Source organism: Anastrepha obliqua, chromosome 6 (genome assembly GCF_027943255.1).
Source record: "Anastrepha obliqua isolate idAnaObli1 chromosome 6, idAnaObli1_1.0, whole genome shotgun sequence".
Taxonomy (NCBI): Eukaryota; Metazoa; Arthropoda; class Insecta; order Diptera; family Tephritidae; genus Anastrepha; species Anastrepha obliqua.
In genome coordinates, this window is record NC_072897.1 from 56868622 (window position 1) to 56882090 (window position 13469).

Here is a 13469-nt window from a genome sequence, read left to right on the forward strand (position 1 = left end):
AAAGTGGAGCGAGCTTGCAACAAAATTAAATAGTCTGGGTGGAGCGGTGAAGACGGTGAATCAATGGCAAACGGTAAGAAAATATTGTGTTATTACTTAAAAGTAGAGAGTTGTTAATAATTTCTCTAAAAAGGTATGGCGGGACTTAAAAAGCCGCACCAGCATTAAAGCACGGAATAGGCGAAGGCAACAAGCTTTAACGGGAAACAGGCCTATCAGTGAGGAGCCCCTAACGGAATTCGAGAGGCGGGTGTCTGCTCTCATAGGGGAGGAGTATATGAAGGGCCACGATTCAACCCCTGAAAATATTCCACTGGAGGAGGTAAATTGTATGAAGTGTATGTTTTAAAGTGTAACTTACTGGTGTGTAAATTTTTAGGTAATCCAAATGGGTATCGAAGTGGAAGATGAAAGGGTGATTTCGGAAGCCCCGTTGCCTTTACGGACGCCACTGGCAGAGAATTTCACGCTGAGGTCAGGTAATTCCCATATCTCAGACAGGAGAACACCACGGGCGAGCTTGAAAAGAAAGCGCATGGAAGAAGACGGTAATGCTCGGAAGAAATTTTTAGAAATAGCAGAAAAACAGGCAGATGCACTAAAGGTAATTTCTTTTGAACTTAATGTAAAATAATTTTATTATGTTTTTCCATTGGTGACTGTTTTTTAATAGATGCTAGCCCAGTCGAGTAGAGAAACAGTAGAAGTCGCGAAACAACAAGCAGATGCTTTAAAGGTAATTTATTTTCAACACATAAAAGTGGCATTTTATTAATTGTTCTTGCTATTTTTTAATAGATCTTAGCCGAAAGCAGCTCTGCAAGTGCCCAGGCGAATAAAATGCTGGCGGAGGCAATAGCCGTATTGGGGAATGGTCTAAGCGCTACCGCAGAAGCATTCAACAATCTAACGAATGCAATCTACCGTATGTAGGTTAGAAACAAATTCCGCAGTTCCTTTTTATGTGCATATATACATAATTTTTTTTTTTAGTACCTGAAGTTACTTTTTATTTTTATTTTTTATAAGTAAACATGCTGTGGTAATGTTAAGTAACATTAATTAAATGAATTAAAATGTATTGTTTTCGTTTTTACAAATAGACTGATTTTTGAATTTATAAACCATGTGTACATACGCTTATGCATACCTATATACATAAATAGATTTATGTGCCTGTAACCTAAAACTGTATGTAAACTGAAGTTAAAGACTGAATTGTTTTTATTGAATCTGCATATAATTTTGTTCAATAAAAGGTTTTAACAATAAATATGAAAATGTTTTAACTATTTATACCCGAGTGTTCACATAGATATGTATGCGGAATGATTATGAGTGAAAGTAGTATTTAAGTAAAAAAATTAGCAATCAGTCGGTCTTGGATGCGCTTTGCTGTTGAGGATGGTGCATCTTGGTTTACAAAAATGTCGTTTGTTCTGGGCTCTGTGAATTCATTTTCGGTCTGGTATATTCCTTCTAAACGAATATTATGTAAAACTGAGCACGCGTTAACTACTTGTCCAGTAAATCCTGGATCGTACAAGAGTGTCCTTTGTTGAGACAAGCACCGCCACGTTGCCTTAAGAACACCAAAAAGTCTCTCAACTGGGTTACGAGCTTTGCACAATGCTTCATTGTACAAGAATTTCGGAGTACCTTCCGGTTGGTTTGTTAGAGGAGTCATCAGCCAAGGCTCCAAAGGGTACCCGGAATCACCTGCAGAGAATTTTTGATTTTTAATTCCCTTATTTTTATTTAAATATATTTATTAATAGATTAAAAAGCCTACCAATCAAAAACAAGTTATGGTTTCCAATTTCAAAATTCCGTTGCATAACCATTCGCACCGCAGAGGAACTCCAAATGTATGCATCGTGCCGTGCTCCCGGAAATTTGGCATTTACGTTTAAAATTTTAAGTGTTGGATCACATATCTGTAAAACATTAAAAGGGAATCTTGATTCTTGAATACTTTACAAATTATGTTGTTACCATTTGGACATTAAGCGAATGGTAGCCGTGGTGGTTGACATACGCTTCTTCATGACGTTTCGGGGCCAAAATTGACACGTGCGTGCAATCGATAGCTCCAATGGTACCTCCCACAAACGGGGAGGTTGCTGAAGCAAAAATTTCTTTTGCCGCTTGCCGCTCCACTTGGGTCATGGGAAATCTCACCTTTGCGCAAAACATGGAGCTGTTGATTGCAGCTGTTACCCGATGAATGCTACTGCTAACGGACGACTGGCTCATAGATATTCCCCATTGCTCACCTACGGGTCGTTGATAACACCCGGTTGCAAAAAATCGCAGTGCAGCTAGAACCTAGTTGTATAAAGGCAGAATTTAGAACTGAATTAGCTTAAATGTTACCAAATTTACCTGTTTTTCAGTCGAAATCGCTGTTACTCTGGAACCTCTCAGATGGCTGTCAAGCTGCGAAACTACGTCCTCAGTCAAGTCTGGAGTTAAACGGAATAACTTCTGGAACTCCCCTGCATCCAAATCGAAAGGATTGTCCACATGCCGGAGCAAACTTCGATCAACTATTTGAGGGCTCACTTCCTCCTCTCCACGCGATAAATCGTAAGCCAAATACTCAAACGCCATACTCACGCTTTTTAAATAAGTTTTTTTTCATCTAATTTCACAGTTTTGATTAAAATCACTAATTCTTTTTTATCGTTTGATTTAACAACACCAAAATTATTGTCGTTTAGTTCGCGATAATCGACAGGTTAACCAAACAGCTGATTTTGTCTTGTCGATTTTCGTAATGAAATGGGTTACTGAATAGCAAAATCATAAAAATTGTGGTTAAGGAAAGATAACAAAGCGAATATCGATAAAATGTGTTAGTGAATCGCACCACTGATGGGGCGCCAACGCAAAAGAGATGATTTGTGTGGTAAACAAAAACCTAGATCGTCACGCATAAAAGAATATGCTTTAGTGGACATATAGTTCAAATTTTGTGCCAATGCCTTTTCGTCCTCATTATACCAACCTTTTTTGGTACTGACGATCATTTTTGCAAAAGTTAAAGCATCGCTGCTACAACTTTCTTCCGCAATTATTGCACGTTTCAACAACTCAGAATATTTATTTTTTAGGTCATTATTTTCTTTTTCAAGCTCCTCAATACGTTTATTTAATTTGACCGCGTTGCTCTGATAATAGCGAGCAGACTGAGCAAACCGTTCGCGAGTGGTTGTGGTTTCTAAGTCCACGCAGATCTGATTACTATAACTAGCCTGCCTGTTTTCCTCTAATATCGAATATTTCTCAAACTCTTCCAGAGTTAAATCTTCTTCTACTTCCTTAACTACCTTACTATAAGTTGCAGTGACGGGCGGGCAAACCCAATCAGAGCCAGCACTAGGCGAGCGACTTCTATTTACTGGCTCTAAATTGAAGCAAGGAAAAGCCCCTTTCAAGAGTTTATATTTTGTAACCAATGTGGGTTCAAAATGGCGTTGGCAAAGAAAAACCCTGTCAGTGCTTGACACTTGCACGTTGCAAGCCAAGGCCCAATTCTTACGTGTCTCTTCGTCCCTAGGAAACGCAAAAAGTATAACTTTATCCTTAGGCACGCAGCTCTCGATACAGCAGCTCCTTTTTTTCTTTTTTTCGGTCCACTTGTTCGGTGGAACATCATCATAGCCTAATTAAAATTTTTATTTTAATTTTTACAAAATTTATATTGAGGTATATTCAGTATAATCATATACATATATAAAACTAGAACCCGCACCCTCCGGGGATTTATAGTTTTCATCTAACATCTCAACCAAGTTTCATTAAATAAATCATTATACTTGGCCTAAAATTGCCCATACGGCATTATCCTAAGCCCGATCTTTTAAATTCAAAAGTTTTTTATAAATATGTAAATAAAATAATGAGAAAGTGCGCATTCTAAATAAATAAATCCCTTCTCTGCTTTCTATTTCTTGCATGCATGCATGGATGTGTATATTAAGCTTTTCAATAGGCACGAAGTATTGAAAACGACATCCAGGCATACGATTATCAGTTTATGTATGTACAGTGAACCAAAAAGAAACTGAGACACTAATATTTAAAAAAATATTCACAGATTTATAAGAAATAATAATATTGACGGTAACTCCGTTTATTTTTTTTCACTGTACATACATATATGGAGACATAATAATAAATTAATTTACTTACCCAAGTTTAAAGTTGGAACCGCTCCATTCTTGAGATATTTTGGTCCCACGGCATCCTCCTCAAAATGCTTAATGCATACAAATGAATTGTGCATTGGCACTTGCATTGAGGGTGAGATCCTCAAATTTTCCTTCCACAATTTTAATAATTCCCGATTTTTGGGAAATGCAAACGATCGAACATTTTGCTCACTACAACACTCGCGAACACGACATTTCGAAGCTTTAGGCATATTTTTCTTTTATTAATTACTTATTAACAATTTAAAAATGTTTGCTTCACCGCGCACGTGCACTTCCAATTGACTTTCTTTTCGAATTAAAATTCAAACCAAAGTTCAATTGGTTACAAGCAATCACAAGAGCTTTCCAATATTTGGCGCAGTTTTCATATATGTACATATATACATTTATCCAATCAAAATCAAATCTAATGCAATCATACATTTTTTCCGATATTTGGCGCAATTTACATATATGTAAAGCTAATATACATATGTCCTATGCTAATATAAGTATATAAACATGCATACATACAATTTCGCGCAATTTTCATAACCTAATACATATGCTATGCTAATATATAATATGTATATAAACATGCATGCATACATGCATTTCTTTTCGAATTACATTGAAACCAAAGTTCAATTGGTTACAAGCAATCATAAGAGCTTTTCATTAATTTGGCGCAATTTTCATATATGCACATATATACATTTATCCAATCAAAATCAAATCTAATGCAATCATACATTTTTTCCGATATTTGGCGCAATTTTCATATATGTAAAGCTAATATACATATGTCCTTTGCTAATATATGTATATAAACAATCATACATACAATTACGCGCAATTTTCATAAAAAAACCAAAAAGAACAAATCTGTAAACATGCATACAAATCATATGGACATATCAAATGAACAACTCTGTTCTGTACGCAAGCAAATGTAAGCTAATGTAAACTACATTTTTTCACACTTGCGTATCACTCTCTCCCTCTCATTTCTCTCCGGCAGCCATATTAATTAATTTCCTACTGTTAACTTGTGCTTTCCTACCCGTATTTTGTTAGAAGGAACGGGCCGGGACTGCGCCTTCTCTATGAATTTACGTTCTCTGATAAACGGAAAGTAACATAGTGATTCAGTGTAAAGCTGAACGTGGACATTTAGAAGTAAAGGGATGTAAATAAATCAAACCAAGTGTTGTACCATTCAATTTTTTGTTTTATTCGACCACCCAGTGATCGAACTTACAGAGAACGTAAATTCATAGAGAAGGCGCAGGAACGAATGGACAGGTTAAATGTCAAAACACATCAAAACGAGGGTAGGAAATTAACAGTAGAGAGTTAACATAGCGGAGCGTAGTCAACAGAAATATATATAGCGTTTGCATTGAAATGTAAAATGCCATGATTTGATGTTAGAGAAAAGAAAATAACAGCAGACTTGTACATTTTTCTTTCATGCTTATTTGCCGTCGGCATTTTGCATGCGCAAATAGATTATTTCTTGTGAGATGAATAAATTAATTCTAAGTAACGCAATAGCACCGTAGGCCTAAGTAGCTAGAGTGCTCTATCAGTTAGTGTTATATTTCATGTTTCTCTAATAAATAATAATAATAATAATTCTAAGTATATGCATGCATGAATATGAAATTTTAAGTATCTAATTGACTAAATTGTATTGAATTTAGGTCTATTATCAAAATTATTCAAATATCATAACACAAAAAATAACTTTGTAAACCATTCATTTACATCAAGGTTTATTATTCAGCAAAGTGTTGAATTAATATAACATCTACCATCCATATTCATGTGGGCAGATAAAAACATGACTTGCCTCAAAACCCAGCTCATACACATCTGCATATAAAGAATTCAAAGCAAATAGACAAACGTATGCAAACATATTTCTAATATACATATGTATGTATGAATGCAAAAATCACATTTCTTTTTCATGCTTATTTCCCGTAGGCATTTTGCATGCGCAAATGGATTATTTCTTGTGAGATGAATAAATTAATTCTAAGTATATGCATGCATGAATGTGAAATTTTAAGTATCTAATTAACTAAATTGTATTGATATTAAGTGCATTATCAAAATAATTTCAAAATATTCACATAAAAAAATTGTTTTGTAAACCATTCATTTGCATCAACAGTTATAATTCAACAATATGTGTCCTTTTTAAATTTTTATATCCATATGTATGTACATATATTCATATACTAAATAGATATAACATCTACCATCCATATTCATGTGGGCAGAAAAAAATCTTGACCTGCCTCAAAACACAGCTCATATGCATCTCCATATAAAAAATTCAAAAGCAAATAGACAAACGTATGCAAACATATTCCTAACATATGCAAAAAAAACTCATCTAAACGGTATTCGCGTACATAAACATATGTATGTATATATGTACAATATGAATACATATGTTGGGACAATGTACATATGTACGTAAATGTTTCTATTCTAAGCAAAACAATGAATATTCGTATATACATATAATATAACCGCACATACTTACTTTTGCCCTTACATGTGTATGCTTCCAAAACTAAAATTCTAAGCCTAGCGACTACAAGAACAAAATGCATTCCTAGGCGTAGCTGCTGCGGCCATGATTATTTACCCGCGACGGCGCTGAACAGTTTCAAATATTAAAAAGCACAACAAAAACAAATTCATTGATAAGTTCGAGCTCATATTTCTACGAGCAAAGTACTTTCATTCATAAAACGAGCCGCCCATATGCCAATTTTCGCGACCATTCGAAAATAGTCAATATTGGAATATTTCGCGTTGAATTATTTGCCAATATTTGGTAAATCTTGAATTTTTGTCAAGTCGAGTGGCCGCGGCTCCGTACATATGTATGCATCAATATATGTATGTAAATATGTGTTCTCAATTCTCGACAGCAACAGCAAATCGAAATATTTTTTCTGTCGAAGTGCTCGCAGCCTCATATGTACATATGTATGTCTATGGAAGTTCGTAGGCATGTATTTATGTATATGCGTGTTTGCTTTTGCACGTCCATATGAACGATTTTTCATATGCAGATATTCATTTGATTTAGCTGAACGAATATATTGATTTTGTAAGGAAATCCTGTCGAATTAAATTATTGTCGTGATTAAGTGAAAATTGTAGTGGTTTAAAAATCTAGGCTCAGGTGCTACCTGAAAAATAAGATAAAAGGAAAACCTGAAAGATAGAGAAAAATCTGAAAGACGGAGAAAACCCTGAAAAATAAAATGTTACTCATTACAATTTGATGTAACTCTGTACCATTAAAACCATTTTTGGAAATATAGTAGGAAAATACATACTTCCACTTAGAGCACAACCCTTTAACCATAAAAAAACAACATTTGTTCCCTATTCTGCTTTGACGTTGACCTTCCCCATGGTCCACAAACCCATCAATTATATCCCTACTTTTATTATAAGTAAGATCCTCAGAACTCAGAATATTTATTTTTTAGGTCATTATTTTCTTTTTCAAGCTCCTCAATACGTTTATTGAATTTGACCGCGTTGCTCTGATAATAGCGAGCAGACTGAGCAAACCGTTCGCGAGTGGTTGTGGTTTCTAAGTCCACGCAGATCTGATTACTATAACTAGCCTGCCTGTTTTCCTCTAATATCGAATATTTCTCAAACTCTTCCAGAGTTAAATCTTCTTCTACTTGCTTAACTACCCTACAATAAGTTGCAGTGACGGGCTGGCAAGCCCAATCAGAGCCAGCACTAGGCGAGCGACTTCTATTTACTGGCTCTAAATTGAAGCAAGGAAAAGCCCCTTTCAAGAGTTTATATTTTGTAACATATATGTATTATATTGTACCAATTTATAAGTGTATTGTATTAAAATGCGTGTAAATATTGAAAGATATAAAAGTTGTTCTTGAGCCACTCAAATTACCCATACGGCATTATCCTACACCCGATCCTTTAAATTCAAAAGTTTTTTATAAATATGTAAATAAAATAATGAGAATGTGCGCATTCAAGTTCAATTGGTTACAAGCAATCATAAGAGCTTTTCAATATTTGGCGCAATTTTCATATATGTACATATGTATATACATTTATCTAATCAAAATCAAATCTAATGCAATCATACATGTTTTCCAATATTTGACGCAATTTTCATATATGTAAACCTAAAATAAATATGCCCTTTGCTAATATATGTATATAAACATGCATACATAAAATTTCGCGCAATTTTCATAACTTAATTACATACATATGTCCTAAATTACGCGCAATTTTTTTAAAAAAACCAAAAAGAACAAATCTGTAAACATGCATACAAATCATATGGACATATCAAATGAACAAATCTGTTCTGTACGCAAGCAAATGTAACCTAATGTAAACTACATTTTTTTACATTGCGTATCACTCTCTCCCTCTCATTTCTCTCCGGCAGCCATATTAATTAATTTCCTACTGTTAACTTGTGCTTTCCTACCCGTATTTTGTTAGGAGGAACGGGCCGGGACTGCGCCTTCTCTATGAATTTACGTTCTCTGGAACTTACAGAGAACGTAAATTCATAGAGAAGGCGCAGTCCCGGCCCGTTCCTCCTAACAAAATACGGGTAGGAAAGCAAAAGTATGTACAGTGAAAAAAAATAAACGGAGTTACCGTCAATATTATTATTTCTTATAAATCTGTGAATATTTTTTTAAATATTAGTGTCGCAGTTTCTTTTTGGTTCACTGTACATACATAAACTGATAATCGTATGCCTGGATGTCGTTTTCAATACTTCGTGCCTATTGAAAAGCTTAATATACACATCCATGCATGCATGCAAGAAATAGAAAGCAGAGAAGGGATTTATTTATTTAGAATGCGCACTTTCTCATTATTTTATTTACATATTTATAAAAAACTTTTGAATTTAAAAGATCGGGTTTAGGATAATGCCGTATGGGCAATTTTAGGCCAAGTATAATGATTTATTTAATGAAACTTGGTTGAGATGTTAGATGAAAACTATAAATCCCCGGAGGGTGCGGGTTCTAGTTTTATATATGTATATGATTATACTGAATATACCTCAATATAAATTTTGTAAAAATTAAAATAAAAATTTTAATTAGGCTATGATGATGTTCCACCGAACAAGTGGACCGAAAAAAAGAAAAAAAAGGAGCTGCTGTATCGAGAGCTGCGTGCCTAAGGATAAAGTTATACTTTTTGCGTTTCCTAGGGACGAAGAGACACGTAAGAATTGGGCCTTGGCTTGCAACGTGCAAGTGTCAAGCACTGATAGGGTTTTTCTTTGCCAACGCCATTTTGAACCCACATTGGTTACAAAATATAAACTCTTGAAAGGGGCTTTTCCTTGCTTCAATTTAGAGCCAGTAAATAGAAGTCGCTCGCCTAGTGCTGGCTCTGATTGGGTTTGCCCGCCCGTCACTGCAACTTATAGTAAGGTAGTTAAGCAAGTAGAAGAAGATTTAACTCTGGAAGAGTTTGAGAAATATTCGATATTAGAGGAAAACAGGCAGGCTAGTTATAGTAATCAGATCTGCGTGGACTTAGAAACCACAACCACTCGCGAACGGTTTGCTCAGTCTGCTCGCTATTATCAGAGTAACGCGGTCAAATTAAATAAACGTATTGAGGAGCTTGAAAAAGAAAATAATGACCTAAAAAATAAATATTCTGAGTTGTTGAAACGTACAATAATTGCGGAAGAAAGTTGTTGATGCTTTAACTTTTGCAAAAATGATCGTCAGTACCAAAAAAGGTTGGTATAATGAGGACGAAAAGGCATTGGCACAAAATTTGAACTATATGTCCACTAAAGCATATTCTTTTATGCGTGACGATCTAGGTTTTTGTTTACCACACAAATCATCTCTTTTGCGTTGGCGCCCCATCAGATATGTTGTTCCAGGTTTCGATGCCAATGTCGTTAACAATTTAAGCAAAATTGCTAGCAAAATGTCCGGCACAGAACGCATATGCATTTTATTATTTGATGAAATGAGCATCAAGCCGGATCTTACTTATAATAAAAGTAGGGATATAATTGATGGGTTTGTGGACCATGGGGAAGGCCAACGTCAAAGCAGAATAGGGAACAAATGTAGTGTTTTTATGGTTAAAGGGTTGTGCTCTAAGTGGAAGTATGTATTTTCCTATTATATTTCCAAAAATGGTTTTAATGGTACAGAGTTACATCAAATTGTGATGAGTAACATTTCCGCAATTACGAAAATTGGACTGAATATAAAAGTTATGATTTGCGATCAAGGGCCCGCGAATATAACTTTATTTAATCAATTGAAGATTTCTGAAATTAACACCTTTTTCATGCACGAAAACAATAAAATTTTTTGTATGTTTGACTATTGCCATCTCATAAAGTCCATCCGTAATGTATTTATGAAATATGATATTCCAACCGCTCATGGCACTGCAAGCTTTAAGGTCATTAGGAAGTTATTTGATATTGATCAAAGGAATTCCAATTTTAAAATTTGCCCAAAATTGACGGAGGCTCATATTTATCCAAGCATTTTCGAAAAAATGAACGTTTCACGCGCAACACAAGTATTGAGCAATTCGGTAGCGTCAGGTATTGACATGATGTGTAGTCAAAATTTATTTGGTGATGACGAAAACTTGATACATTTTGCCAAGCCCACGCAGATATTTGTTAAAGAAATGAACGATCTTTTTGATGAACTCGATGCAAAGCATTTCCAGTCAACAAATCCATTAAGGTCTCCCCTGAAGCGGGATGATAGGGGCAAAGTTAAAAGACTATTAAGTTACTTCGAGTTCTTTAGTCCAATGTTTACAATGCGTGCATATTCCACTATTAAATGTATCCAAGGTTTTCGTACTACCATAAAATCGATGCTGGAATTGTGCGAGGAACTTTTTCAACAGCATCAAAATTTAAAATTTATTTTCCTTGGAAAGTTAAACCAAGATTGTCTAGAAAATTTCTTTTATCGGGTCCGAGCTAGTCAGGGTATTAATACCCATCCCACAGCACACGAAGTACAGTATATAGTAGCGCGATTGATATCTATGAAAATTTTACGACAGCGGTTCGAAAACAAAGGCAATAATTATGAAGATGATGATGATATTAATTTAGACTGGAATTTAGGGACTGAGGATCATCATCTGGAGGAAGAAGTAGGAGAACCGCTAAATGAGCAACTCGTTTTAGAAAATATAGAGGTAGTAGACGAGAATTTTGCCGAAGAACAAAATATAGCTGAGGTACAGGTGCAGCGTTGCGTTATTACACTGGCTATGGTATTTACCAAAAATTACTGTGTAAGCTAAAATGCGACAAATGCGCCCACATTATGATGAAAACACAAGGAGACTTAAATGCATTCCGAAGCCCTGATAAGGTCTAAAAATTTCACGGATGACACCGATTTGAGACTGGTGAATCCTGAAGACAGGGTATTCGAAGTGTGTCGCCTTCAGATGATGTGGTACCGTCAGCTTTTTGCAAAATATGCTCACATAGGTAATATTCGCAATCTAATGTTGCCAGTTATAAAACAAAAAACCGAAGAAGTATTTCCCCATTGGTTCGCAATATCTGGCGAATGTCAAGATCATCGCATCAAGCTACTCGATTTTTTGATATATGTATGTACTGCTATTCAAAAATGCGAAATGGCTTTTACGGCAAGAAAATACCCAAGTTAGGTGTCAGAAGCGCAACGATAAACTAAAAAAGTTGTCGTACGTTGTAGGTCAGGGTCCAACAAGGTGAGTTGCGCAGGTCCTTAGGGTAAGTAAAACCAGCGTTTATTAATTGTTTATTCTTATATGTATTCATTTATATTTATTTTTCCTATTTTCCAGATTTTTTTATTTTTCAGGGTTTTCTCCATCTTTCAGATTTTTCTCTATCTTTCAGGTTTTCCTTTTATCTTCTTTTTCAGGTAGCACCTGAGCCTAGATTTTTAAACCACTACAATTTTCACTTAATCACGATGGATTGAGAGTAGTGTTTTAAAAATCAGGTAAATCGCAATGACTTAATCGATGTCAATATCGAAGTCGTGTGAGAAATTGTTATAGTATGAGAACAATTTCGTAATTCGTGCTTTCACAATTTTATATATTTTTTTTTTCATTTCAGGAAATGTAAATACCTATTATTTATAGTATTGTAATATATGTATATACATACATATACATATAAGAGTACTTAAATTACTTGTGAATAAAAATAAAAAATTAAAATTAAAAAAACTAGTATTTCATTTTCTTAAGGATAATAATATTTATTTGGTAAGAAGAACTTAAATGAACATATACCAATAATTTAATTCGACAGGATTTCCTTACAAAATCAATATATTCGTTCAGCTAAATCAAATGAACATCTGCATATGAAAAATCGTTCATATGGACGTGCAAAAGCAAACACGCATACACATAAATACATGCCTACAAACTTCCATAGACATACATACATGTGAGGCTGCGAACACTTGCGACAGAAATCAAGAAATCCAGCGCGCATTCATAGGCGCAGCGCACATTCATTGGCACAGCATTGTACATATACACATATTTACATACATATATTGATGCATACATATGTACGGAGCAGCGGTCACTCGACTTGACAAAAATTCAAGATTTACCAAATATTGGCAAATAATTCAACGCGAAATATTCCAATATTGACTATTTTCAAATTGTCGAGAAAATTTACATATGGGCGGCTCGTTTTATGAATGAACGTACTTTGCTCGTAGAAATATGAGCTCGAGCTTATCAATGAATTTGTTTTTGTTGTGCTTTTTAATATTTGAAACTGTTCAGCGCCGTCGCGGGTAAATAATCATGGCCGCAACAGCTACGCCTAGGAATGCATTTTGTTCTTGTAGTCGCTAGGGTTAGAATTTTAGTTTTGGAAGCATACAGATGTGGAGGTATAAAGTAAGTATGTGCGGTTATATGTATGTATATACGAATATTCATTGTTTTGCTTAGAATAGAAACTTTTACGTACATATGTACATTGTCTCAACATATGTATTCATATATGCATATATACATACATATGTATATGTACGCGAATACCGTTTAGATGAGTTTTTTTAGCATATGTTAGGAATATGTTTGTATACGTTTGTCTATTTGCTTTTGAATGTTTTATATGTAGATACATATGAGCTGTGTTTTGAGGCAGGTCAAGATTTTCTGCCCACATGA

The 13469-nt window shown here is 34.8% G+C and overlaps 2 protein-coding genes across 2 annotated transcripts; one reads left to right on the top strand and one right to left on the bottom strand.

The window, feature by feature from the left end:
* The first annotated feature begins 277 nt into the window (after positions 1-277).
* On the top strand, positions 278-933 carry LOC129250558 (uncharacterized). Its single transcript, XM_054890178.1, has 4 exons — positions 278-322; positions 380-604; positions 674-736; positions 799-933. Exons 1-4 carry the CDS (start codon positions 278-280, stop codon positions 931-933), a joined length of 468 nt encoding a protein of 155 aa, XP_054746153.1.
* Positions 934-1983: 1050 nt separating this feature from the next.
* LOC129250560 (putative nuclease HARBI1) lies at positions 1984-2702 on the bottom strand. The gene is made up of 2 exons (XM_054890179.1): positions 2386-2702; positions 1984-2328 (listed from the first exon to the last, which is right to left on the bottom strand). The coding sequence occupies exons 1-2, from the start codon at positions 2611-2613 to the stop codon at positions 1984-1986; spliced, it is 573 nt and encodes a 190-aa protein (XP_054746154.1). The 5' UTR covers positions 2614-2702.
* Positions 2703-13469: the final 10767 nt, after the last annotated feature.

Coding starts and splice junctions, on each gene's coding strand:
- LOC129250558 (XM_054890178.1), top strand. CDS start 278: ATGAAGGGCCACGATTCAACCCCTGAAAATATTCCACTGGAGGAG. Junction 323..379: donor AAAATATTCCACTGGAGGAG/GTAAATTGTATG, acceptor GTAAATTTTTAG/GTAATCCAAATGGGTATCGA. Junction 737..798: donor AACAAGCAGATGCTTTAAAG/GTAATTTATTTT, acceptor ATTTTTTAATAG/ATCTTAGCCGAAAGCAGCTC.
- LOC129250560 (XM_054890179.1), bottom strand. CDS start 2,613: ATGGCGTTTGAGTATTTGGCTTACGATTTATCGCGTGGAGAGGAGGAA. Junction 2,329..2,385: donor CGATTTCGACTGAAAAACAG/GTAAATTTGGTA, acceptor TTATACAACTAG/GTTCTAGCTGCACTGCGATT.